This window comes from Zingiber officinale, chromosome 7A (assembly GCF_018446385.1).
Source record: "Zingiber officinale cultivar Zhangliang chromosome 7A, Zo_v1.1, whole genome shotgun sequence".
Classification (NCBI taxonomy): Eukaryota; Viridiplantae; Streptophyta; class Magnoliopsida; order Zingiberales; family Zingiberaceae; genus Zingiber; species Zingiber officinale.
The window spans coordinates 101,108,365-101,134,708 of NC_055998.1; the positions used below are offsets into that span (position 1 = coordinate 101,108,365).

Sequence of the window (26,344 nt, forward strand, 5' to 3'; positions counted from 1 at the left end):
ACATATTCATTATAATAATATATCTTTTTCACTCACATTTTTTTTAATATTAACACTCATTATTTATATATCTCACTCAATCATCTTAAAATTAATACATATTAAAGAAATGCAATTTAAATATATTTTAAAATATTTAAATTATTATTAGTATTTTTAATAATAATCTTAATTTTTAAAAATAATTTTACTATTTTTAAAAAATAATATTAAAATTTTTTAATATATTTTTTATCATTTTAAATGCCCACTCTTAACACTCCCCTCTTGTGCTCACTCACAATGAAAAGATGGTGTTATAATATCTATTTAAACATCCTATTAGAGATGTCTTAATATAATAATATTATATTAATTATTATAGCATTACAAACCGAATAACGGCTACACGTAGTATTGAAATTAACAGTATGTTTTAGATAAATAATATAATGAGGCATTTTATTTTTTTTTAAATATTCTTTTGACAATTTTTATTAGAATTGCCTTTTAATTTTTGTCCTTAAAAAATAATACCTTTATCTAATATTATTCTAATAGTTGTAGTAGTAAATTTGCTTCTAAAGTAGCTTTGAGAAAAGTTGCTCCGATCCAATTGCTCTTTTTGAAGCAACTTTGATTAAAGACATTTCATTCAATATTAGTTAACTACTCTATATTATAATAATTTTGATTAAAATTGTTCTTTGTTATAGTAGTTTAATCAAAATTATTTTAAATAATAATAATTTTATGGCTGTAATAGCATTTGACTAATTTTAATCGAATTGAAGTGTTTAAATCAATATTTAAATAATTTTAACTAATAGTAGTTATTACTTAATTAAGAATTTTAAGTATATTAGAACAAAAGCTATTACAGTAGAAAAATAAGAAAATTTTTAAAACATGAATCCCTTTTTGATTTTTTTTTTAAAGTAGGATGCTTTTTTATATATAACTAGTATGCTCGTGCACACGCGTTGCATGTCTAATATAATAATATATAAATTATTTAGATCTTTTAAAATCCGAATTATTTAGATTTTCTAGTGTTATCCTTACATTCAGAACCAAGACTCATGCAATAGTGCAATAATGCATGGAATCCCAATAATAAACTAATGTAACGAGCTTCCCTATGCAAAAAATTATTTTAATTTAATATTATACTTATTTTAGTAAAAGAAACAAAGAAAAGTATATTTTTTAACATCATCGACCTAAAATATTTATAGAAGATTTTTGATCATAGTATTGTCAATTCTAAGATGTGAGATTAAAAAGAATTATATTTTTTTTATATAAAATAATCATAGAAAATTAATGATGAGAAAAATTCATAATAATTTATCGTAACTGAGTCTCGAACTATAGATCATTAATTGTTTCGCTTATGGAATTACTAATAAACTTTGGAATTATTTTTAGTGTGAATAGAAAAAAAGATAGTAACGTAAATTCATTTTAGGCTTCACCAAAGTTAATAAAGAGGGGAGATTTTTAATAAAATAGTAAGATAATTATAATAAAGGTGCTCTTTTTAAATTTTCTACTAATGCATTTGCATTTGGATGATTAAGTGGCTTTTTAAATTGGCTTTCGACGGGTTGTAACATAATATAGTGAAATTAGTAAGGGTATTCTGAAAGATTAGTTGCAAAACAGGGTTAAAATAAAATTTTGTTTGTTTAATGAACAAGACAAAGTGAGCGCCCTTTGTCTCTCAGCAGCACAGGAGATGACCCAGGACATCATGATGGCGACCATCCTCTCCTCCTAGCTCGCCCTCCTAGTGCGGCACTGGAAAAAGGGATCACATCCGCCACCCTCACCATCGCAGCTTCTCTGCACCATCCCCATGGTCCCTTGATCCAGTTCCTAGTGGAGCGCCACCAGACATGGGCCTCGGCTGTGGTTCGTGACAGCGCGACAAGGTACTTCCTCCACAATTTCCTTGCCCCCTCAAGTTTTCCTCTTGGGCTTGCTTATAAAGGCTGGGAAACCAAATGGCGACGGGAATGCCGGAGTGTTTTTCTTCCTGTGGTTTGCAGTGGCAGGAAGAGGGCAAATCGAGGACTTTTTTACTGTCAAAAGCTTGATTTGCAGCCATGGAGCCTCCGTCACCTTCCGGATCTTCCTTTTCCGCCAATCATCAACAAGCGTCGAGCTTGGATGACCTCCCCGTTCAACAAAGCCTGCACTTTTCAGATAGTCTCAAGGTACTTCCTCCATTTTTGTTGTTGTCTATCCCTTCTATATCTTCTGCAGGCCTAGAGGCGGAGCAGCATAATGCATCAATTGTTGCACTTTTAGGAAACTTCCTGGTTCTCACCTTCCAATTTAGGTTTCATCACAGAACACTTTGCTATATTCAAGTAGATCTTTAGAACAAGTATTATTGTGGATACCTAGATATTTGAGTCAGTTCTATTTATGTGATTGTTGCTTTTTGGATTTTTTGGCCTTGTTCCGCCTATGTAGATTGGATGACATCTTTTTCACCTAAAAAGAGACGTTTTGGAATTCTTGTCATGTGCCTTTCTGTATATTTCCATTCTCCTGAGAGCATATTGGCAGAGGATGTCCAGTGTGTGGAGAAGTTTGACAGGAAGACAAAGAAACTCCCATAAATAGAGACAAGGGAAAATTTGCAGGGTTTTCTTGGTTAGATGATATCTTTTAATTTTTGAATAGATAAATATGTCTTGAAACTTAAGATTTTTGGTTAAATTGTTATGCACATAATTCATAATGACAATTTCTCTGGTCATTCTTTTCTTCTTTCTGATTATGCTATCTGGTTCTCATATTGATTTGAAGTTTGGGTTAGCTGGACTATGAGGGAGCTTGTTAGATTATACATATTATGAATCGAGCCCTATCTTAACATATTAATGCCTTTTAGATTTTAGTAGTTGGATGAAGCGTCACACTCTTATTGTATGGATTTTCATAGTTGATATTGTATGTTAGACAAAGGACTTTGTAGAAAATTGGGCAAGCTAAATACTAGGAGAACAAACATTTCTATTTTGGGATTTCTTTTGTTCCCTCAATTGAAAGAGTAAGTTTTTCATACTTAACATGTTAAAACACCTTTGCTTCTTTGTCAGGGCCTGAGGACTATGAGATCACAGTTATACTCAGCAGCCGAGTATTTTGAATTATCTTACATTAACAATGAGAGGAAAGAAGTGTATGTTTGAACCTACCTCATGCCATGTTTTCGCTAGGATATGAGATTCATTTGTTAGAAGTTATCATAACTTGGAGCTTTGTCTTAAGCAGAGTGATGAGGGCACTGAAAGAATATACTGTTGAAGCCATTGTTAATACTGTAGATCATTTAGGTTCAGTATCATACAAGGTAAATAATCTTCTCAATGAAGAGGTTGATCAGGTATTTCTAGCAGAGTCTGAAATATCCTGTGTCGATCAGGTATGGTTTTTTTATTATTTTTTACCTCATGCTCATCGGTAATGCACCATCTGATCAGTTCCCTAATTTCAGAAACTTCGTACATGCCAAGCATGTATTGACCTAGAAGGCCTTTCTCAGCAATCTCTATTGATCAGAACCCCAAAGTATCACAAACATTACATTATGCAAGGCAAATTACCAATCTTCTTATTTTCTCAATTGGTTTCTTGATGATGCTTCATTCAATGTTTTACAATTCCGAATTGCACTCTCATTGATTAGGTGAATCCTTGGCTGATTCTGACACACAAGCTATCCTAAAATATGAAGGATTCTACCCGTCTAAGGAGAGCAACAGAATACAAGGTCACCAAACTGGTAAAATCATCCTTACATCCGTATCCTGTACTAATAATATATGGATGAAAAGTTGAAACTCGTATAATAACATAATGTGTGGTGCTTGTTCAGCAGCTAGGCATGGTCTATCTCCCTTGAGGTATGTCACTCTTCAGTTAGTAATGCTGAATTCTTGAATTGGAATCCAGACTGGTCATTGATTAATGTATACCTGAGCAGAAATGCTCGTTTAAGATCTCCATCACCTTCTCTTCCAGTAAGAGAGAACATGCTGCCCCCACCTCCTAGCATATGCTCAACTCCACCTTTACCACACACAGGGATGACCATCTGTCAAGGTATTCTCTAGGGACTTGACAACCAATTTAATGGCACGAGTACAAAAAGAAATCTATATGATGGATATTTGGTTCTTTTAAATATAGAAAGAAGAGCAAGTTCACCACTTCGAGCTTCTAGTCCACTTATACGTGCAAGAACTATATCAGACAGATCAAATAATCCCAAATCATCCAAGCAGGTAATTCTGTTTTTGCACCTTCTGCTTTTGATGACTTTATTAGAAGCAATTATTTTTCAAATATCTAGTGTTCACAAAAATTAATTTAACTGAGGAATCTGGTAAAAGCACAGGTTCCTGAACTGTGGCTAATATGTGCTTTCATTAGGATTGCCCATTCAGTTCACATTTGTAGTTTTTACAAATCAAGCTAAATCAAGCCTAAATTCCTTTAACTCATCTCGATTACCTGCCATATAAGTTTTTTCTTAGCTTTTTTTTTTTTTTTATTTTTTTATTTTTTTTTATTTTTTATCACAGTATATTCTGGAGTCTCAAAAGTCACTTCCAACAAGCATCTCTGCCGAGCAGAACAATCATAAACAGCTCAAGCGAAATTTAACAAAAAAGAGAGGATTCCTTAGGAGCTTGCTCTCGCGGAATAGATCATGGACTGATGTGTCCTTGTACAGTTACTTGGATGAATATTGATGAAGTTCACAAAAGTATAAATTAGCTACTACTCTAATAGCCTTCTTCATCCTTTTTTCAATGTTAAAATTGAATTGGTTTTACATTTTTGTGTGTTCTCTGTTGAAGACAGATGAAGCATTGTGCAAGACAACAAATATACTGCCTAATAATTCCTAATTTATTATAAATGTTTATCATAAAATTGTCAATCATCTATATTGTCTGCTATAAATTTTATATTCAATTTGTAAGCTTCATTGCTTTAACAAGTTGATAAAAATCTAACCTTAGGTGTGAAAGATGTTATCAAGAGAGCTTCAAATCCCATGATGAAACTTGACTTGACTTCCAAGCTCCTTAGGGTTTGTTTGGTTAAAGGATGGACAAGTCAACCGATAGATAAAATTGAATTGATGAATAAATAAATGGATAGATGCAAATTATTTCATCAATGGATAAACAAAGCCCTAATGATCACATTCTCATGCCTAAGCCAACCAAACTAACCTATTAGGTCAACCTAATTTATTTGCTGACGATTCAAATATTGAATTTACCTAGTCTTTAGTTAACCATACATTAAAGCTTGGTTGACCTAATCTTCTTAGGTGATTTAACAGAAAGTTAGATTGAACTAATCTTCAAACATAGTTTAGGCCTTTAAACCATTAGTTTTGATTATCGATATTCACTGTTGATGCAATCATGCTTTAAGTGGTAGAATTCGATCAAGATATTTTAATGAGTTTAATAAAAAATTTAGTTATTTGACAAAAGGTTCAAGTTATGTTAATATCGTGTTTATAGATATATTTATCAAGTGTAGAGGTATAAAATACTTGATAAATTATTGTACTGTGCGTTGGAAAAGTTTAAATAGGTTAAGTCTCGTTAGATTTTGTTGGAGTAAAATGTAACAACGCTTATCCCAAATGATTTAATATCATCGGCTCTATAATAAGATATAGATAGGTAAATCATGAGGGTATTTTACTCTAGCATAGCGGCCCTTTGCATGGATAAATCTCGTTGGATTCTTGATGTTGAATAATTTGTTGTCGAAGATTTTAGAAAAAAAATACTAAATTTATAAATTAAATTCAAACTTATTTGTTAATATGATCTAAGCAAATAATCTCAGGTTGTCGGCCTTGAAAGTCGAGTCGAGTTGCTAAGTTGTTAAGAAAATTGATGTTTCGTATCACTGAGTCTGAAAGTAGAGTCGTCGAGTCGGGAGTCAGAAGCTGAGAGAGATGTTGAGGTCTGCGCTTAATGCAGTTTCTTTAAAATAAATTTACACCACCTTCGACTATTCTTTGAGATTCTCTTGGGTCGTATGTTTCCTATAATACAACTATAGAACCACGCACATAACTAAGTACTGATTGTTTATGTCACACTGAGAATTCGCTTGAGTGCTATCATGAATAATTCAGCCGAGTGGATGCACGACTGAGAGGAAAAAAAATCGGAGAACGAAGGTAGAGGAATTTTTTGCTTTTTACTTTTGTTTTTGTTTTTTTTTCTCTACCTCTGCTCTTGCTCATGGGCTCCTTTTATAGGAGGGCTCATCTATGACTGCAATGAATGTCCGAGTCATGACTATTTAATGTATTAGGACCTTTGTGTTCAGCTAGAGGGCCCGAACAACCTTTCTTTGATTTCTTCCTATTGTTGATACAGTCTGACCTGGCTGTTGTTTTGATGTTGACACTGATTTAAGTTTGTATCAGATATTAATTAAACTCAGATTGATTACTGATCAATGTTGATCAGATGGAAGGAAAAAGTCCAAGTATGGAAACTTGGCACGTGGAGTCGGAGAGGGCTCGGTAGCTCGTTCTCTGGACTAGGTCAGAGAGGGCTTGGTAGCTCGTTCTCTGGACCGGACGGAGTCGGAGAGGGCTCGGTAGCTCGTTCTCTGGACTAGGTCAGAGAGGGCTCGGTAGCTCGTTCTCTGGACCGGACGGAGTCGGAGAGAGCTCGGCAGCTCGTTCTCTGGACTAGGTCAGAGAGGGCTCGGTAGCTCGTTCTCTGGACTGGACGTGGAAGTCAGAGAGGGCTCGGTAGCTCGTTCTCCGGACTAGGTCAGAGAGGGCTCGGTAGCTCGTTTTCTAGACCAGGAAGGCTTTAGGGTTTAGGGCTGGGAAGCTCTAAACCTACATAGGCATTGGATCAGTTTGTTGACCGATCCAGTGATACTATGGTTATCTGATCGGTCACCAGACCGATCAGTAACCAATCAGTAACTCTCTGTGAGAATTATTGATTGGTCTGGTGACCGATTAGTAACCAATCAGTAACTCTCTGTGAGAATTACTGATCGGTCTGGTGACCGATCAGGAGGCAATGGATTTCGGGAGAAAGGATAGGGGATCGGTCTGTGGATCGATCCACCTATAGCCTGATCGGTCCACAGACCGATCAAAGCCTTCCTGGACCGATCAGGCTATGGCCTGATCGGTCAGAAAGGTTGTGGATTGGTCTGCTGACCGATCCACGATAATGTCTGTAGTTTCTGCTGTTTCTCTGCAACTTCTGATTCGTCTGATTTAACCATCTGTTGTGAGCTTTTTAATTTGCAGGTTGCAGGTATCATGTCAATGCTTAAATTCAAATTAAACTCCATCAGGAGAATAAAACAAAGGTTTCTTTCTACTGTGTTTCGCTGCAAATGGTGCAATTGGAACATCAACGTTCACTGGCTGCGATCTGGCTGCGATCAGTTGACAGTCAACTTGACTCTTGCTTATTGGTTCGAGCTCAGAGACACTTGTGAAGAACATGGGTTCTATTGGTGTGAGTTCAGAGAATCAGATGAGGAGGAAGAGTGATTGGCGACGCCTTAGCTTGCAGCAGCGATTCGGTGCAGGTTGACAGTGATTCTGTACAGGTTGAACGCAGTGGAAAAACAGAGGCATAAGAAGAAGGAAGATGATAGAAGAACAAGAATCGATCAAGCAAGTGAAAAAAAGGTTTTTTCGAGCTCTTGGCTGAGAAGCTGTAGTTTTCCTTCTTGCGCTCTGCTGTCGTCTTCGTGTGGCTGTGAGCGTATTCTTCATTCTATCTAGCCACTGATTGCTGTAAGTCTTGTGCTTCATTTACATATCTCTGAAGATTTTGTGGAGAGGTTACTCCACCGAGAAGGAGGAAATCTTTAGCCGGAATCTATCAGTGGTGTGATCTACCGAAAGATCAAGGAATCGCCCACCTTACGGACACGCCGAGGAGTAGGGGCAAGTTATCCCCGAACCGCGTACATACTGGTGTTAGTGGTGCTTGTCTTTCTTTTTCGTGTATTTCATTTTTGTTTGCACATTTCCGCTGTGCTAACAATTTGTAGGAAGAAATTCCTTAAGCGTTTAGAGGAGGCTATTCACACCCCCCCTCTCTAGTCATCCGAAGATCCTAACAAGTGGTATCAGAGCGAGGTTCTCTTCATCCAGATTAACACCCTAAAGAGCAAGAAGATGATTATGAAGGAAGGGTTTAGCACCAATCGTCCACCCTACTTCGACGGAGCAGACTTTCAATATTGGAAGAGTCGCATGGAATATTATCTCAAGACCGACATCTCAATGTGGTTCTCCGTCAAGGAAGGGTTTACACCTCCGAAGGACGAAGAAGGTAAGGAACTAGACTCATCAAGGTGGTCCGCCGAGCAAACTCGCAAAGGACAAGCCGATGCCAAGGCAGTGGTCACTCTACAATGTGGGATAGCTAAGGCCCAACTCGTCAAGGTAGGTCCATTCATGAGCGCAAAAGACTTGTGGAACAAGCTCATCGAACTCCAAGAAGGAACTCGAGACTCTCGGATCGTCAAGAGAGATTTGTTCTTAAATCAATTACAAAACCTCACCATGAAGGAGAACGAGACGGTAAGTGAACTACACGGAAGGTTCAAAGAAATTATCAATGGTCTTCATTCCGTAGATGAACGCGTAGAGAATCGCGATCTTGTAAGGTATATTCTCAAAGCCTTTCCGAGGAATGCCTTGTGGTCATCTATGGTAGATGCCTACAAGGTCTCCAAGGACCTTTCAATTGTTAAATTAGATGAATTTTTTTGTGAAATGGAACTCTATGAATTTGCTAACAAGGGTCAAAAAGAGAATATTGCCTTAGTTGCAGGAGAAAAGAGCAAAGATGGAAGAAGGAAGAAAGAAAAGAAGAAGGAAAAAGAGATTCCTTCATCCTCATCCTCCTCCGAGTCCGATGATGAATGGATCATCATCAAGCGAGATGACCAACTTTGTAAGGAGAATCATGAGAAGGAACCGGAGATACAAAGGGAAAGGTAAATCTATCGATCAAAATGTTGATAAAACTAATGTCACTTGTTTTGAGTGTAGCAAGAAAAGACACTATCAGAGCGAGTGTCCAAAACTCAAGAAGAAGGAGGAAAGGGCCAAGAAGAAGAAAGCTCTCAAAGCTACTTGGGATGAATCCTCCTCAAGCTCATCGGAGGAAGAAAAGAAGGAGAAAAGCACACGTCAATTAGCGTTCATGGCAAGGGAGGAACCGGATTCCGGGAGTGATGGTGAAACGAGTGATACCTCAGCCACGGGTTCATCATCTTCGGATGATGAAGAGGTAACTTCTCCTCATTTAGAAAAATGTTATAAAACCATTGCACATTTATCTACTTTGCTTAAGAAATCAAAAACTCAAATTAAATCATTAAAAGATGAAGTAGAGCTCTTGAGGGCCCTTAGGGAAGATGAGGTTGATGACCTACATCAAGAGGCCCTTGAGGATGAAAACAAAGCCTTAAAGGGTGAAGTTGAGAAATTCAAGAAAATGCTTGAAAAATTCTCAACTAGCTCTAAGACTTTATATATGATTCTAAATGCCCAAAGGACGGTCTACAACAAGGCTGGGTTAGGATATCAACCTAAGGAGTCTAGTTTCATTTCGATTGTGTCTAGAACCCAATTTCATAGATCACATACTTCTAGGGTTCATGAGACTAGGAAAGTTGTGACCAAGGCATGAGTTCCTAGGTCTTTCATTGTAGATGCATTAGGTCCCAAGATTTGGGTACCTAAAACGTCTATCTTTCATGTCTTGTAGGCATTGGTCAAGGGGAAGCATCTATCAACTTGGTTTGTTGATAGTGGAAGCTCCAAGCACATGACCGGGGACAAGTCACTCTTTACTACCCTTTAAAACAAAAATAGAGGTAATGTGTCGTTTGGTAATAATGGTAGTCTTAAGGTTATAGGAGTTGGAGACATTCATATATCCGAATGTCTCCAAATCAAGAATGCCCTTCTAGTCAATGGGATGACCTTTAATCTCCTAAGTGTCAGCCAATTGTGTGATACGGGTTACACAATTGAGTTTCATTCAAGTCAATGTCTGGTCAAACACATTGACACACTTGACACGGTACTAGTAGGCACAAGGGTAGATAACATTTATCAAGTATCTTTTAAAAGTGCTACTAATGCCTCTGCTAAGTGTTTCATGCCAAAAGAAGAAGTTTCATGGCTTTGGCATAGGAGGTTGGCCCATGTGAACATGAAGAATATTCGAAAGCTGACCAACAAAGGATTAGTGCGAGGCCTACCAAGCATCAAGTACCAAAAGATAAAATTATGTGATGCATGTCAAAAGGGTAAGCAAACAAAAGCGTCTCATAAAGGTAAAAGCGATGTAAGTACATCTACTGCTTTAGATTTATTTGATTGCAGTAATGTCATTTCATTGAATGGAAGTAGATACTGCTTAGTGATCATTGATGATTTTACTAGATATACATGGACTTTCTTTTTGAAAAATAAGGATCAAACCATAGATATTTTTGTTTCTTTTTGTAGAAGAACTGAAAATGAAAAATCAACAACAATTAAAACAATTAGAAGTGATCATGGTGGAGAATTTCAAAACCATAGATTTTTAGAATTTTGTCAAGAAAAAGGATATAGGCATGAGTTCTCTACTCCAAGGACCCCACAGCAAAATGGGGTTGTTGAGAGAAAGAACCGAGTCTTGCAAGAGGCTGCACGAAGCATGCTCAATGAGTACTCACTACCGAGCTACTTATGGGCTGAAGCTGTAAATACAGCTTGCTATGTGCAAAACCGAGTCTTGATACATAGGTTTTTAGGAAAGACTCCCCATGAACTTTGGTTTGGGAAACCCCCTACAATTAAACATCTTAAGGTGTTTGGTTGTAAGATGTTTATCTTGAACACCAAGGATCATCTTGGAAAGTTCACGGCTAAGGCTGATGAAGGGATACTGGTCGGGTACTCTCTCACCAGCAAAGCCTATCGAGTCTACAACAATAAGACTAAATTGATTGAAGAACCCTCGGATGTAGCATTTGAAGAAATCCCTAAATCAAATGATCAATCGAGGGATGTAGGAGAAATTCAATTTGAACTTAGAAGTCTAAGTTTGAATGATCAAAACATAGAAAGAGTCGAAGTTAACTCCGATGATGATGAACAAAGGCAACAAAGGGCTCAGACTGATCCTTTGCCTGATACTGAGTCCTTGCCTGTGTCCAGTGAGACCACTCATGAGACACCGCCAACACCAAGGCAATCTAGGATAGCATCTAGTCATCCCCAAGACCAGATTGTTGGAGACATCCAACAAGGGGTTAGGACCAGATCATTCTTTAGAAATGAGTCTAATGAGGTCGCCTTGATCTCAGAAATCGAACCAAAATTAGTTAATGAGGCATTGCACGATCCTGACTGGATCATAGCTATGCAAGATGAGTTAGGTCAATTTGAAAGGAGCCAAGTGTGGGACTTAGTTCCTAGACCTAAGAAGACCACCATTATTGGAACCAAATGGGTCTTCAAAAATAAGTTAAACCAAAAGGGAGAAGTCATAAGAAACAAGGAAAGACTTGTAGCCAAGGGCTATAGTCAAGTCGAAGGCCTCGATTATGATGAGACTTATGCTCCCGTGACCCGATTAGAGTCCATTCGTTTAATGCTAGTTTTTGCTGCACATAGAGGCTTCAAGCTCTATCAAATGGACGTTAAATTGGCCTTCTTAAACGGTTTCATTAAAGAAGAGGTCTTTGTTGAACAACCACCGGGGTTTGTGAATACCGAAGCTCCAAACCACGTGTACAAGCTCAAGAAAGCTCTTTATGGGATTAAACAAGCACCTCGACCTTGGTACGAAAGGTTGTCAACTTACCTACTAGAGAAGGACTTTATAAGAGGTCAAATAGATCCAACACTATTTCTGCATAGAGATGGTGAAAACATATTTGTAGCCCAGGTGTATGTTGATGACATAATTTGTGGCTCAAATAACAAGGGTCATTTGAATGAATTTATCACTCACATGGAAAGTGAGTTTGAGATGAGTCTGGTGGGAGAATTGACATTCTTCCTTGGACTTGAAATCAAACAAACTCGAGATGACATTTATTTCCATCAGACAAAATACACTCAAGAGATGCTCAAGAAATTCAAAATGAGTGACTCTAAGGAAGTATCCACTCCAATGACGACAAACACTCGCCTTGACAATGATGAGAATGGAAAACCAGTTGATCTAACGCAATATAGAAGCATGATCGTTAGTCTTCTATATCTCACAGCTAGTCGACGGGACATACTTTTTGCTGTGGGCATGTGCGCTAGATATCAAGTCTGTGCCAAGGAATCTCATTTAATTGCAGTTAAGAGAATCCTGAGATACCTTAAGGGCACAATTAGAGTAGGTCTCTGGTACCCTCGTACTAAGTCTTTTGATTTGATAGGTTATACCGACTCCGATTATGCTGGGTGCAAATTGGATCGGAAAAGCACTAGTGGGGGTTGCCAATTTTTAGGTTCATCATTGGTTAGTTGGTCAAGTCAGAAGCAACATTGTGTTGCTCTCTCCACGACCGAGGCTGAATACATTGCCATGGGAGAGAGTGTATCACAATTGTTTTGGATGATCTACACCCTAGAAGATTATGAGCTTTCGTATAAGAGAGTGCAAGTGTTGTGTGACAACATTAGCACAATAAACCTAACGAAAATCCAGTCCATCATTCGAGGACCAAACACATTGAAGTGCGTCATCACTTCATTAGAGATCACGTAGCTAGGGGAGATATTGCGCTCACATATGTTGAGTCAAAGTCAAATATAGCCGATATTTTCACCAAACCTCTTCCGGAAAATGAATTTAGTCATTTAAGAAGAGAATTGGGGATGTGTTTGGCTTAATAGGTCATTTGGATTTCATCATGATCAATAAGGACAATTAGCACGACAAGAGAAATTAGGAAATTAATTTAGGCAACTTGGGGACATCTCACACAAACTATAAGGTTTAACAAATTATTTTTGTTTGCTAGAAATGGGGTGAGATGCTAGGATCAACCAAATTATTCAAAATGTATCATGCATCCCTTGAATAATTAGGTTGAAGAGACATAAATTGAGTATGGGGAAGACCATTACATAATTCATGTGTAGTTGGTTCCTAGATCTTACTCATATATTCCAACTAAGGAAACTTGGTTGGACCTTTACCTAGAATTTATCTAACTTTGGTTAATGTGTTGATTGATATTTTTGATCGATACCTTTCATGATTTTAATTGAAAATAAGACAAGCTATTGAGGTAAGGATAACAATTTGGATATATTTTGACAAACTTGAAACTGATCATAGTAAGGATGTGTTTTGAACCAGGTAATAAAAAGCATGAGTTTTGATTAATACCTTGGTTCACTATAGATCATAGTTTCAGAAGTTTCTCTGGTTTTGAAACCTTAAGGTTCAAAACGTCTGAACTCTATGCGTTTGGAGTTGGTCTGAGTTTTTAAATGTTTGGAACCTTCCGGTTCTGAACAATTTCAGACCGTAAGAGTTCATCTTTCGAAAATATTTATATTTGTAGATTCTTCAGGTTCTAGGTTCTGAATTTGGAAGTTTCTGAACTTTTTCAGTTCTGAATCTTCAGAATTTTCGATAGAAAATTTCTACGAAATTCAGTTACTGAAATTTCAATTTGTCAGACACTGATCGGTCCACAGCCCGATCAGGAGAGGCTGGATCGATCTATCGACCGATCCAGAACTCTCTGTTTGTTTACTGATCGGTCCAGAGACCGATCAGGTTATTTTGGCACACAAGGAGGCTTCCTGATCGGTCCAGGGATCGATCAGGAGGTTCCCTGATAGATCTGCCGACCGATCAGGGTATTCCCTGATCGATCAGGAGGTTCCCTGATCGATCAGGAGGTTCCCTGATCGGTCATGATATCTTATGATCGGACGGCTGTCCGATCATGATCACCCATCCCTCTTAACTCTTCCCGATCCCTTCTCTTCCCATTACACGCCGAAGCCCTAGACGACACCCTCCTACGACTCAACTCTTCTCTCCGTTCTTCGAAAGATACATAGATGACACCAAGGTAACTTCATTCTCCCCAAGCTCTACTCATTTTGGCACTTCATTTTCATTTCTCACCAGATCTGTGTAATTTGGCTTGGTTCTCGGTTGTTGGTGGCTTCCGTGCTCACCTACTTACCCCCGTCCGTGTCCCATTTTTAACTTTTAGAAAGAAACAAGTTGGTGAGGGACCTTCTAAGTCATCAACTGAGAAATCTAAACTTAAGGCTCCCTCCCGACCTCAACCATCTGTTTCTGGAAGATTTCCGAACCATCACTTTAAACAAGCCTTTCAACAAAGAACCTTTAAACTGCTTCCGTGTAGGTCTGTGGATCAAAGATTCATGGATGAATTTTGTCCATCTGTGTCGGAAATACTTGCCTATTACAAACTTGATTCTCTAGTCTATTTAGAATGGGACATCAATTACGACTTAGTATCTGAGTTTTATAATAATCTTCATCAAACTAATGATGTTAATTATAAATCTAGAGTTGCTAAGCAGACTATTGATTTCAATTTCTCGACCTTCTTTGATTATCTAGTTTGCCGGAGGTGTTCAGGGAATGTCTTTTCTATATACCCTGATTTACCAGACCCCTTACCTTCTCCTTTTGATGTCTCATCTGACTCCATTTATGAGTATTTCTTCGGCCATCCAAGACCGGGTGGACAAGATGAGTTAGATGTTGATTTTCCTACCTTTGCAGCCTTGAGATTATCTACCCCAGATTACATTCTCTTTAAGGTTGTCACAAATTGCCTTCTACCAATCACATCTAAACCCTTGTCAGAGATTCGACCATATCACTGCTTGATGCTTTATGGATTGCGTCGGCGTCTTGATTTTGACATCATGTCGAGCATTTATTCGTCTATCATCTCCTATAGTGAGCCTAACAACTTCACCGTTTATATGCCTTATGGGCATATAATTACGGATTGGCTCGAGACCCTACATATTGATGTCTCTAAGGGAATGATAGTCAAGATGGTGAGGCAGGACTGTAGACTTGGAAAACGTGCATTTTCCAAGTCTGGCATCATAGGACAATATGGGGAGGTTCGTTGGAAGGACGGGAGAGCACTGGGTGAGTTACCACGGGCACCTCCACGACAGGTTGATGCTGCTGCTCCTCCTGCTGCTGCTGAGTATGGAGAGGCAGATCCTGATCTGCGCTGGCAGATCGCTGAGCTGGAGAGCCGCATCGATCAGCACGATGAGCTGCTGGCCGCTGAGCTCCATGGGCTGCGCGTTCGGATTGACCAGCGTTACGATGATCTACGCAGTCAGCAGTTGGCGACGCAGCAGGTGCTTCTGGGATGGATGGCCAGCTACCCACCTCCGCAGTATTTCTCGTGCTATCCACCCTCGAGCAGCAGCTTGCCGCCTCAGGGACTCATTCCTCCAGCTGATGATGATGATGCTCCTCATATTGAGAATGTTGATTGATACACTTTGTTTTATGTTGGTCATTTTGATTGTCTATGTTTCGGATACTGTTTGATAGATACATGTGTCTGACCTGGATATTAGCTGTTTTCATATATTTATGCTACTCGTTTTTCTATTACTTGCTTCTCTTTATGTTTCAGTTCTTATTGGCTATTTATATACTTTTCATATGCCATATCTTGATTGTACACTTAGAAAGAATTCTATGTGGATTAAGAAAGAGACAGTATGGGTTAAGGGGGAGTCCTTTAAGTCCTATTACCTAATTTACACCTTTTCAGTGTTTGACAAAGAGGGAGAAGATAACTAAGTTTAGAGATGAATGAAGTTTTGATTTTAGGGGAGAAGATAACCTTGAGGATTATTGACTTCCTTACATAGTGTTGTATCCGTCTTAGGAGGAGGATTTTGATTCCCCTAAAATTATGGAAGATGAGCATTTCTGATCTAAACTTAAATCGTGTTGTCAAACAACAAAAAGGGGGAGATTGTTGATACAGTCTGACCTGGCTGTTGTTTTGATGTTGACACTGATTTAAGTTTGTATCAGATATTAATTAAACTCAGATTGATTACTGATCAAGGTTGATCAGATGGAAGGGAAAAGTCCAAGTATGGAAACTTGGCACGCAGAGTCGGAGAGGGCTCAGTAGCTCGTTCTCTGGACTAGGTCAGAGAGGGCTCGGTAGCTCGTTCTCTGGACTAGGTCAGAGAGGGCTCGGTAGCTCGTTCTCTGGACCGGACGGAGTCGGAGAGGGCTCGGTAGCTCGTTCTCTGGACTAGGTCAGAGAGGGCTCAGTAGCTCGTTCTCTGGACTAGGTTAGAGAGGGCTCGGTAGCTCGTTCTCTGGACCGGACGGAGTCGGAGAGGGCTCGGCAGCTCGTTCTCCGGACTAGGTCAGAGAGCGCTCGGTAGCTCGTTCTCTGGACTGGACATGGAAGTCGGAGAGGGCTTGGTAGCTCATTCTCCGGACTAGGTCAGAGAGGGCTCGGTAGCTCGTTTTCTAGACCAGGAAGGCTTTAGGGTTTAGGGCTGGGAAGCTCTAAACCTACATAGGCATTGGATCGGTCTGTTGACCGATCCAGTGATACTATGGTTATCTGATCGGTCACCAGACCGATCAGTAACCAATCAGTAACTCTCTGTGAGAATTATTGATCGGTCTGGTGACCGATCAGTAACCAATCAGTAACTCTCTATGAAAATTATTGATCGGTCTGGTGACCGATCAGTAACCAATCAGTAACTCTCTGTGAGAATTACTGATCGGTCTGGTGACCGATCAGGAGGTAACGGATTTCGGGAGAAAGGATAGGGGATCGGTCTGTGGACCGATCCACCTATAGCCTGATCGGTCCACAGACCGATCAGAGACTTCCTGGACCGATCAGGCTATGGCCTGATCGGTCAGAAAGGTTGTGGATCGGTCTGCTGATCGATCCACGATAATGTCTGTAGTTTCTGCTGTTTCTCTGCAACTTCTGATTCGTCTGATTTAATCATCTGTTGTGAGCTTTTAAATTTGCAGGTTGCAGGTATCATGCCAATGCTTAAATTCAAATTAAACCTCATCAGGAGAATAAAACAAAGGTTTCTTTCTACTGTGTTTCGCTGCAAATGGTGCAATTGGAGCATCAACGTTCACTGGCTGCGATCTGGCTGCGATCAGTTGACAGTCAGCTTGACTCTTACTTATTGGTTCGAGCTCAGAGACACCTGTGAAGAACATGAGTTCTATTGGTGTGAGTTCAGAGAATCAGATGAGGAGGAAGAGTGATTGACGACGCCTTAGCTTGCAGCAGCGATTCAGTGCAGGTTGACAGTGATTCTGTACAGGTTGAACGCAGTGGAAAAACAGAGGCATAAGAAGAAGGAAGATGATAGAAGAACAAGAATCAATCAAGCAAGTGAAAAAAAGGTTTTTTCGAGCTCTTGGCTGAGAAGCTGTTGTTTTCCTTCTTGCGCTCTGCTGTCGTCTTCGTGTGGCTGTGAGCGTATTCTTCATTCTGTTTAGCCACTGATTGCTGTAAGTCTTGTGCTTCATTTACATATCTCTGAAGATTTTGTGGAGAGGTTACTCCACCGAGAAGGAGGAAATCTTTAGCCGGAATCTATCCGGGGTGTGATCTACCGAAAGATCAAGGAATCGTCCACCTTACGGACACGCCGAGGAGTAGAGGCAAGTTATCCCCGAACCTCGTACATACTGGTGTTAGTGGTGCTTGCCTTTCTTTTTCGTGTATTACATTTTTGTTTGCATATTTCCGCTGCGCTAACGATTTGTAGGAAGAAATTCCTTAAGCGTTTAGAGGAGGCTATTCACACCCCCCCCTCTCTAGCCATCCGAAGATCCTAACACCTACAACTTCGTTAGCGGAAATAAAAACAATCAAAAAGCTAGAATGAAAAAAATAAAAATTGCAATGCTAACTCCTTGATTTACTTGGTCTCCACCTTTTTGAGGTGACTAATCCAAGGGTCCACACCGCCGATTAAAATTCCACTATGAACTCTCCTTCTTGAAACAACACCGAAGGTGGAGAAACTTTTCTTACAAAGCGATCTCTTCTTCTTACAAGATTAAAAATGAGTTTAAGAAGAAGAAATTGAGAAACCTTTCTTACAAAGCGATCTCTTCTTCTTACAAGATGAAAAATGAGTTTAAGAAGAAGAAATTGAGTGTGTGGAAAACAAGATGAAAAATGAGTTTAAGAAGAAGAAATTGAGTGTGTGGAAAACAAGATGAAAAATGAGTTTAAGAAGAAGAAATTGAGTGTGTGGAAATTTGGAGATCACTTAGAGAGCTTATGGACATTTTAGCATAACAAGGTTGCCCTCTCCAATCTCCAAAACTTCTCTTATATAGAGTTTTGTGAGTTGAGGTCGAGATGACTCTTTTTCATAGTCATCAGTTGACTAATGATTCTCACCAGTCAATTGATGAGCCCCAACTGCTATTAACAACAATGATTTCTAGGATGTCCTGACGTTAGCAGCCTAACCGCTACATATCAGTCGACTGATTTTGATGATCAATCGATTGATAAGTTGATCACGGAATGTTGCTAACATTCTGTGAGTTGATATCAATTGACTGGTATTTGGACCAATCGACTGATCTATTGATCCAATCGACTGTTCCTTTCCATAAGTCGACTGTTTTGTTATAGACAACTTTCTATGAGTTCTCATATTCAAATCAGTCGACTGGTATACCTCAAAACTGATGTTTAACGTATATGAGTGTGATCCTTTCATACTCAGAACTTACCCTTAGCCTAGACCTAAAACTTTAAGCATCTTCCATCAGCCTTGTACTCTTAGGATGCTTTCAAGCCCATGACTCTTTACCCTTGCACTTGCCTTCAAGTGCTTCCTTTGACTTTGTCATGCTATCAGGTTTTCCTTTACCAAGAGGTCACGCCTTCGGGACTTCACTGCCAAGAGCCATTCTCTGGGACTTTACTATTGGTCCTTTGGCAACCAGCTAGAGGGGGGTGAATAGCCTGCAAAATAAAAATAAACAAAATCCCTTTCTCGATCTTATAGCTTGATTAGAATAGACACTTGGATAAAAGAAATAAGAGACTGATTAAAAAGAAGAGGTACAAAAGGGTTACTTGGTTTGCAATCTGGGGATTGTTAATCCAAGGAAGTTGAAGCTCACTCAACAATCACCTTCAGGCGGAAGAGCCTCTTATAACAGTTGAAGCACTTAATTATAGAACAAAACTAAAGAGGAATCGTTTACAAGTGTTGTTCTGACATATTGGGATCAGGGCTATATTTATAGCCCTGGTCGAGGGCGCTTGGAAGGGTTACAGGCGCCTGGAGGAGGATAAAACTTTATCCCCGTCGTAACAGAACGTATCACGTTGCGTTTGGCTGAGATTTTAGGTTCGGGTGCTCGAACCCAAAAGTCAACTTCCAGTTGACTTTTTGGTCCGAGTCTTCCACTCCAGTTCCGCTCACTTGGGTCCGGGTATTCCACTTCGGTTCCACGTCTGCTTGGGTGATTTCGGCTATCCGGAATAGAGCTCACCTGAACCTATTTTCCGACCTTCGAGCAATCTTCCGTTTCGGCTTCTCGTCTCTCGGAAACGTCACTCGCCTTCTTCTCGTCCACCAATGTACTCTTCCGCAGCGCCTCATCTCTCAGTCGCACTGAGCCCGTCGGCTTTCTCTCGTACCATTCTTCTCACTAGCTGCGTCTTTCGTTCGACTTCCTGTACTCCTAAGTTTCGGCACACTTAGACACAAGATATCAAAATAACAACAGGACCTAACTTGACTTTGGTTGATCACATCAAAATCATCACGGGGTACTTACAATCTCTCCCTTTTTGATGTAGATCAACCTAAGTTAAGTTAAGGTAAATCAAGAAATAAATAGTAATAGAAATAGCAAGTATATATTTTGCATATAAGAAAAACATGTATAAAAATAAAAAATATTCCCTCCCTCTAGACTTATTCTCTAGTTTTTTCCTTTGATCATATTAAATTGTAAAGTCTAAGGAATAAAATCAAGAAGTTTGTAAGTTTTCAAAAATCTAGATTTTTTTAATTTCTAAAGCATGTTTGGAAAAAACAAAATTTCAGTTTTGAAAAAAAAATTTAATGTAATTAAATACTCGGCAAATAATAAATTTACAATTTAAAATTTTCACTTTTAATTTTTCCTAGGATAAATGGTAACTGGTTTTAAAGGAGCACGAATCTTCTAGTCCTCAAATTACAGACAAGAGGATGATTTATTTTTTTAGACTCTTAATTTGAATGGACCCCACCTATTTAAAAATATGATTCATCTAAATCAAGGGTCTTTATACAATGGACCATCTTCTGACCTTACTGGTTTCAAAGGGATAATCACATTAAAAGAGTTGTAACATCTTTATTTTATTTTTTCAATTCATTTTTAATCACATTAAAAGAATTCTAACATCTTTGCTTTATTTATTTTAATTCATTTTGCTGCACTATCTAACACTCTAATAAAGCTTTTAATTGGAGTTGAATTTTCTATTTTAGATATTCACTCATTCACCCTTCCTTTTATATGGTCAATCTTCTTAAAATTTTCACAAGTTACCTTAATAATATGATAAAAAAAATGGTTGTCCAATGCCTCCGATAAATTACCTTAATAAGCACTTTAATGTCATTCCCTACTTATAAATTAAATCATTTCATTACATTAATATTACAATAAACAACCTGTGAGAGTCTTCGAGCCCATTTTAAAGTTTGATGATCATTCAAGAATTCGAAGCTCACTATGGCTTCGTATTTATTTATTTATTTATTTAATCTAAGTATCTCAATCTGTTGCCCAATTAATTTTTAGAGGTGGATAGTCTTCCTTCAATTCGCCCATCAAATAAATTTATAGAACGAGCAATTTAGTGACCCAATTATCCCCGCTATTCTAGTAGTTCAAACTCGATAGTGAATTTCTTATTGATCTTCAGGTTTAAATCCTTCGTGCATCAGAAAATCTATTGTGGCTTTCCTGATACACTGTGTCGTGCAACCATGAATTCATCATTGTAGCCAGGGGCGAAGCTAATGTAGGATCAGTATGAACAGTTACCCACACTAAGCTATAAAGTATAGCATTATATGTTATGAAGGGATACAATAATAATAATTTTAAAAATAGCTTCTATTCTTGATTCATGTGAAAACATCAATGTCTTTATTGTTATTATCATAATTCTCCCCAATCTTAAAGTAAATTACACATTTTACCTTTCTAAATTACCGTCTAAGCCACTCCATTCACTAGCAGTCTAGCACACACAAATATTCTAATAACAAAAAAAATAGAAACACGAATGGTTTTTTTGCCATCAATCGAATTTTAGTGTCGTTTCGAAAAAGTGAAAACTATAAGTGGTCCATTTAAAAATATAAAATTAAGTGGTCATAAGTGAAAAATAACTTTAAAATTAGTTGCCGTGACGATCATTAATTAATTAACCGCGTAATCACAGCTCACCAACCACAAAACAGGCTTCTGTAATCTGTACGATGTCGTCATTGTTATTGCACCGTCACCTGCGCCAAAATTACTCTGTAAAAGTAATTGCCATACGCCATAAAAACGTCGCTACGGAAGGAACCGTACCCTTTCCGCCCTTAGCTTTCCTCTTTCGCCGTTCCTTCCACGGACCGCGTGAGGAAAAGGCGGCGCGGCGCCCCAGTAATTCCTACAAAGGTGCGCTGCCTCAGCTTCTAGGTCCAGATTTTCGTCCTCCTCCTTCTCTTATCATCTGTTGTCTCTCGATTCTTGCTGATTTGGTACGGGAATTAGGTCTTGCTTCATGGCCTCCAAACGGATATTGAAGGAGCTCAAGGATCTCCAGAAGGATCCTCCCACTTCCTGCAGCGCAGGTAACCCTCACTTGGATCTGTAAATTTCTGCCTTTTTTTTACCTGTTTCCATTTCCTTCGATTTTGGCATGGATCTGAACTTTTAGGCACGGATGGAGAGGTTTCTGTGCCCGGATGAGTAGATCTCATGTCGTTGATATTAACTGTGTGTATTGGGAATACTTTCATAATCATTTTGGAATGGCTGAAAAATCAGAATCATTATCGTTATTCTTCACGTTTTCTGTTTGAGATCAGAGAAAATATTAGCCGTGTGTTATTACACATCCCTCGTGATGTGCACCGCCTGACAGAAATTTACCTCTGCTGTGTCTAGAGATTTTTTTTGAAAAATTTTTGTCATGTCGGGTGTGGACGGACTTGTGAGTTGAGCGATCAAGCAATTCAGGAATTGGTTACTGAGCAAGTTATAGATTTATGTCTACAAAGATTATTGATGTAATAGCAATAAGAAGGTATCTCTTAATCGCATCTCTGCACCTCGGTCTCTCTCTCTCTCTCTCTCTCTCTTACCACCACCGCCTTCCTAGTCACTTTCATAACTCTACCGCGCTGCCCGTGATGTTGTCCAGCCCATGCCTCCGTTGTTGGCGCCACAAGCATCAACACTTCATATCCAATTCCAGGCCCCAACAACCTCCATCTCAGTGACGACCAAAGAACTGATGGTTTGGAGTTGCAGTTGGAGCTCACCCTCTTCTGATGCTCAGGCTGCAAGCGAGCAGTTCACACTCCAGGCTCATGGATTCTCCCCTTTGATGCCCTTGATGGCTCCACAATCTATCTGTTCTTGAATCTGACATAAATATCCCCTGAGCCTATTTGGACTGAAGGGAACCACAAGGGCAAGTCTTTGGACATCGGTGTCAACACTCTTGGACACCCATGTGCATACCAGGACTCAATCAATATCTTTATAGTTTACAGCATGATGGTTGGGACCAATATATCTATTCATATAGACAAGATACATTGTGTGATACTGTTGGTAGTTCAATTTAGATATCTTGTGATTTTTCACTTGAGAATCTAGGTATGCAAGATCCATGCAGGCTATTTGTTTTATTTTGGCTGATACCAAGTTTTTAGAACATAATTTTTTGGCATTCACTATTTTTCCTTTGATATTATTTTATACTTATCTGAAAGGTAAAAAATTTCATGTTAAATAATGCATAGACAGTGTATTCAATATTAATAGACAACCATTCAATTGATAAGAAAATGTTTTGCACTGGTGCTGTCTATGAACAATGCCAAAAAATTTCTCATGGTTTGAAACTTTGGGCACAGGTAGCAAACTGTTAAAAGAGTTGATAAAAAGAGAGGTCCTGTAGTTTATCCCCGAGCTTAGCATTGCTTTAGTTACAATGTTGGACTAAATTCATTATTTTGAACAAAAATATTATGTGAATAAATTTGGATGTGTGCAGAAAATCGATGTTATGATTATTTGCATTGTGCCCTTTATTTCTTATACTACCTTTAATGTGATGGAATTTGACAGGTCCTGTAGCAGAAGACATGTTTCACTGGCAAGCAACAATAATGGGTCCTCCAGACAGTCCCTATGCTGGAGGTGTTTTCCTTGTGACTATCCACTTTCCTCCTGACTATCCATTTAAACCTCCTAAGGTATCCTAAAATTTACTAACTAGTTCAATTCAAATTTTGCCTCGTGTACATTTCTTATTCTTCTACTTCTAGAGACAATTTCTAATCAATCACCTCACAGTTCAGGGACTACCTTCCTTTTATTTGTCAATATCTCATCAATTGTTATGCTATGACAAGTTGCATGATGAGATGCACAGGAACGTCACTATACTAAGATTACAATAAATATATAAAAAGCATTTATTTGGCATGTAAATGGCATAGGAAAATTATTTATACATTCATAGCGTTGTGGTTGACCTTGTTAATGTTGTTTGAGGTGAGTGGATGATATTATAATTGCTAGTTGAAAAGGAAGGACTTCCTTAAAATACAAGGTTTTGTTTCATTTTCTCTGGGAGCTTACCCACTTCTTCATTTTGCTGTTCATATTTCCTCATAATATTTACAAACTTATTCCACTGTACCTCTTCCATAACTCCATTGTGTCAAAGCCAATTGGTTACACTAGTCTAGAAGTAAAACAAGCCAATTGACATCAAATTTCACAATTTCTGGAAATAAAACAACCATTAAGAGATGGAGCTCGAGGAGGCCTATGCTTGCAGCACTTGCAACATTGCATCATACATGGCCAGTGTTTGTCATTCTTGCTTGTAAGCAAACTGAAATCAACCTGCTCCTTGATATGTTCTCATTTTTTTTCCTTTTCTGTCTCTTTTTTTTTTCCTTCTCTCTTCCTTTTTCTTGTTCTCTTTCTTCCCTTCCACCACTCATCATATTGGCACAGTAAACTATACCAATCTGGATCATGTAAAAAAGTGCAAACTTGGAGGCCAAATTAAATTTAGTTGATCATTATAAATCTAGAACCTATTAATCTAATACATGATTAATTAATCCTTACTTATTCAAACTTAATCCAGATCTACAGATAAATTTTAGCAATTGTATTCTTGTTAATCACAGTTCATAAGAGTTTACAAATGACGATAGAAAGGGTTTCCTGTTCTGAGTAAAGAGTGGGAAGAAGCCTACAACTAACTTTTCATACCTGGAGCTTCACATAAGTGACAATAAAACAGAAAAAGCTTGTTGATACAACTTTGAGAAAGAATACTTTGCTCTAACTTCTGTAGTAATCCGTTGGAAGTTAGTAACAACCTTCGATTGCTTCACAATTTTGGTCATTACATATTGCAAAATTGCTCATTGGGCCAATATCAAGATGATCTCTGTGGTGGGGCGATTTCATTAACCGTTTGACATATGGAACAGTTTAGTTTTAAAACAAGGATGATATGAATTCCTGAGTATCATACCTGGTTAACTGTTTTATGCAGGTTGCATTCAGGACAAAGGTCTTCCATCCAAACATTAACAGCAACGGCAGCATTTGCCTTGACATTTTGAAGGAGCAGTGGAGTCCGGCTTTGACCATTTCCAAGGTTATTGATATTGACATTTTCATAGTCACATGTTGTCGTAGATCAAAATAAAATTATTGTTTAGCTTTTGACCTCAAATTCAAAACATGCCCAATAACAACATTTAGCTTGTGCTTTCATCAAGCTAAAGCAAGATTTGAACTTGGCATGTTAAAATTTATACACCACTCCACATCGGAAGCTTGAATAGTTATCATGCAGGAATTAGACAGAAATTGAGATTCATTCTTGAATTTGATTTTTAATCCAAAACTATGACGCCTTGCTAAATGAATCATTCCATCTCGGAGTCTCGCCGGCTAGCAGCTTAGCCAGCTTGCAGTTCCAGCTTTACTACCTGATATTTAGTTTGATGGACAACTGACTTTATGTTTCAGGTACTGCTGTCTATCTGTTCTTTGCTGACAGATCCAAACCCAGATGATCCTTTGGTCCCAGAGATCGCACACATGTATAAGACTGACCGGACCAAGTATGAAACTACTGCGAGAAGCTGGACCCAAAAGTATGCTATGGGCTAGTAATTTGGTTCAGGCTGCCTCCTGGCTTAGACTTCCATTCACTCGTATCCACTAGAATGAAATGATTGTGTATGCAACAGCGCCTGTTATCTCCTCAGTGAGGATTACAAATCTACTCTCTATGAACAGGAATTTTAATTACAAAAAACCTGTTGCTAAATATGCGTTACAATTCTTGCTACAACATATAGGAACATGCTTTCTTTACATGATAGTGATGCTAAAATTCCTTGTAGAAAATACTACTAGAATATATATGCTACATTTTATGATGTCTTGCTGCTCTCTTGGACTTCATTCCGATGGGTAAAGGAAAACAACTGAAGCCACTTACGGCAAGTCTCATGCACTCGTGGCAACTTATGCTGAAGTGAAGTAGATGTAAAATTATTCTTGCTTCGTGCCTCCATTCAAATGGTCTAATAAATTGCAATGGTTGGCCGATATACAATAGAGTGAGCTCCGACAAGCAGCACTACGCAATTTTCGATTCACTTACGCGTTGGAGTTTCATCAAAATTTGAGATGCTTGGTATGATAGTCCTCCATATCTTCGATTAGTTAGAGGGTTCGATGTTAAGGCACTCAAATGAACACATTAGAATTCACATTCTCTCTTCCTCAGCTATGCCTATAAATAATATTGATTTTTTTCCGTACAAAAGGCTGCTCTACCTTTTACTCTAATAAATAATATTAATTTATAAGTTAGATGGTAGAGATGTCTCACCCGTAACAACATAGTATTTAGCCCAAACCAGGCATGCCTGAGAGAAGTCGAACCATGCTTGCCT

The 26,344-nt window shown here is 38.5% G+C and overlaps 2 protein-coding genes across 5 annotated transcripts; both read left to right on the top strand.

Moving 5' to 3' along the window:
- The first annotated feature begins 1,697 nt into the window (after positions 1-1,697).
- Positions 1,698-4,948, top strand: LOC122001912 (probable protein ABIL3). Of its 2 annotated transcripts, XM_042556895.1 has the most exons (10): positions 1,698-1,916; positions 2,034-2,201; positions 3,096-3,178; positions 3,271-3,421; positions 3,494-3,593; positions 3,686-3,781; positions 3,875-3,902; positions 3,983-4,101; positions 4,189-4,283; positions 4,584-4,948. In XM_042556895.1, the coding sequence occupies exons 2-10, from the start codon at positions 2,091-2,093 to the stop codon at positions 4,752-4,754; spliced, it is 954 nt and encodes a 317-aa protein (XP_042412829.1). In that variant the 5' UTR covers positions 1,698-1,916; positions 2,034-2,090; the 3' UTR covers positions 4,755-4,948. The 2 variants fall into 2 exon arrangements, with proteins under 2 accessions (XP_042412829.1, XP_042412830.1); XM_042556896.1 differs by having other exon boundaries at positions 1,698-2,201; positions 3,878-3,902.
- A 16,687-nt stretch (positions 4,949-21,635) lies between these two features.
- On the top strand, positions 21,636-25,757 carry LOC122001913 (ubiquitin-conjugating enzyme E2-17 kDa-like). 3 transcript variants are annotated; one of them, XM_042556897.1, is made up of 5 exons: positions 21,636-21,788; positions 21,885-21,964; positions 23,472-23,599; positions 24,925-25,029; positions 25,407-25,757. In XM_042556897.1, the coding sequence occupies exons 2-5, from the start codon at positions 21,895-21,897 to the stop codon at positions 25,548-25,550; spliced, it is 447 nt and encodes a 148-aa protein (XP_042412831.1). In that variant the 5' UTR covers positions 21,636-21,788; positions 21,885-21,894; the 3' UTR covers positions 25,551-25,757. The 3 variants fall into 3 exon arrangements, with proteins under 3 accessions (XP_042412831.1, XP_042412832.1, XP_042412833.1); XM_042556898.1 differs by having other exon boundaries at positions 21,654-21,809; XM_042556899.1 differs by lacking the exon at positions 21,636-21,788 and having other exon boundaries at positions 21,816-21,964.
- Positions 25,758-26,344: the final 587 nt, after the last annotated feature.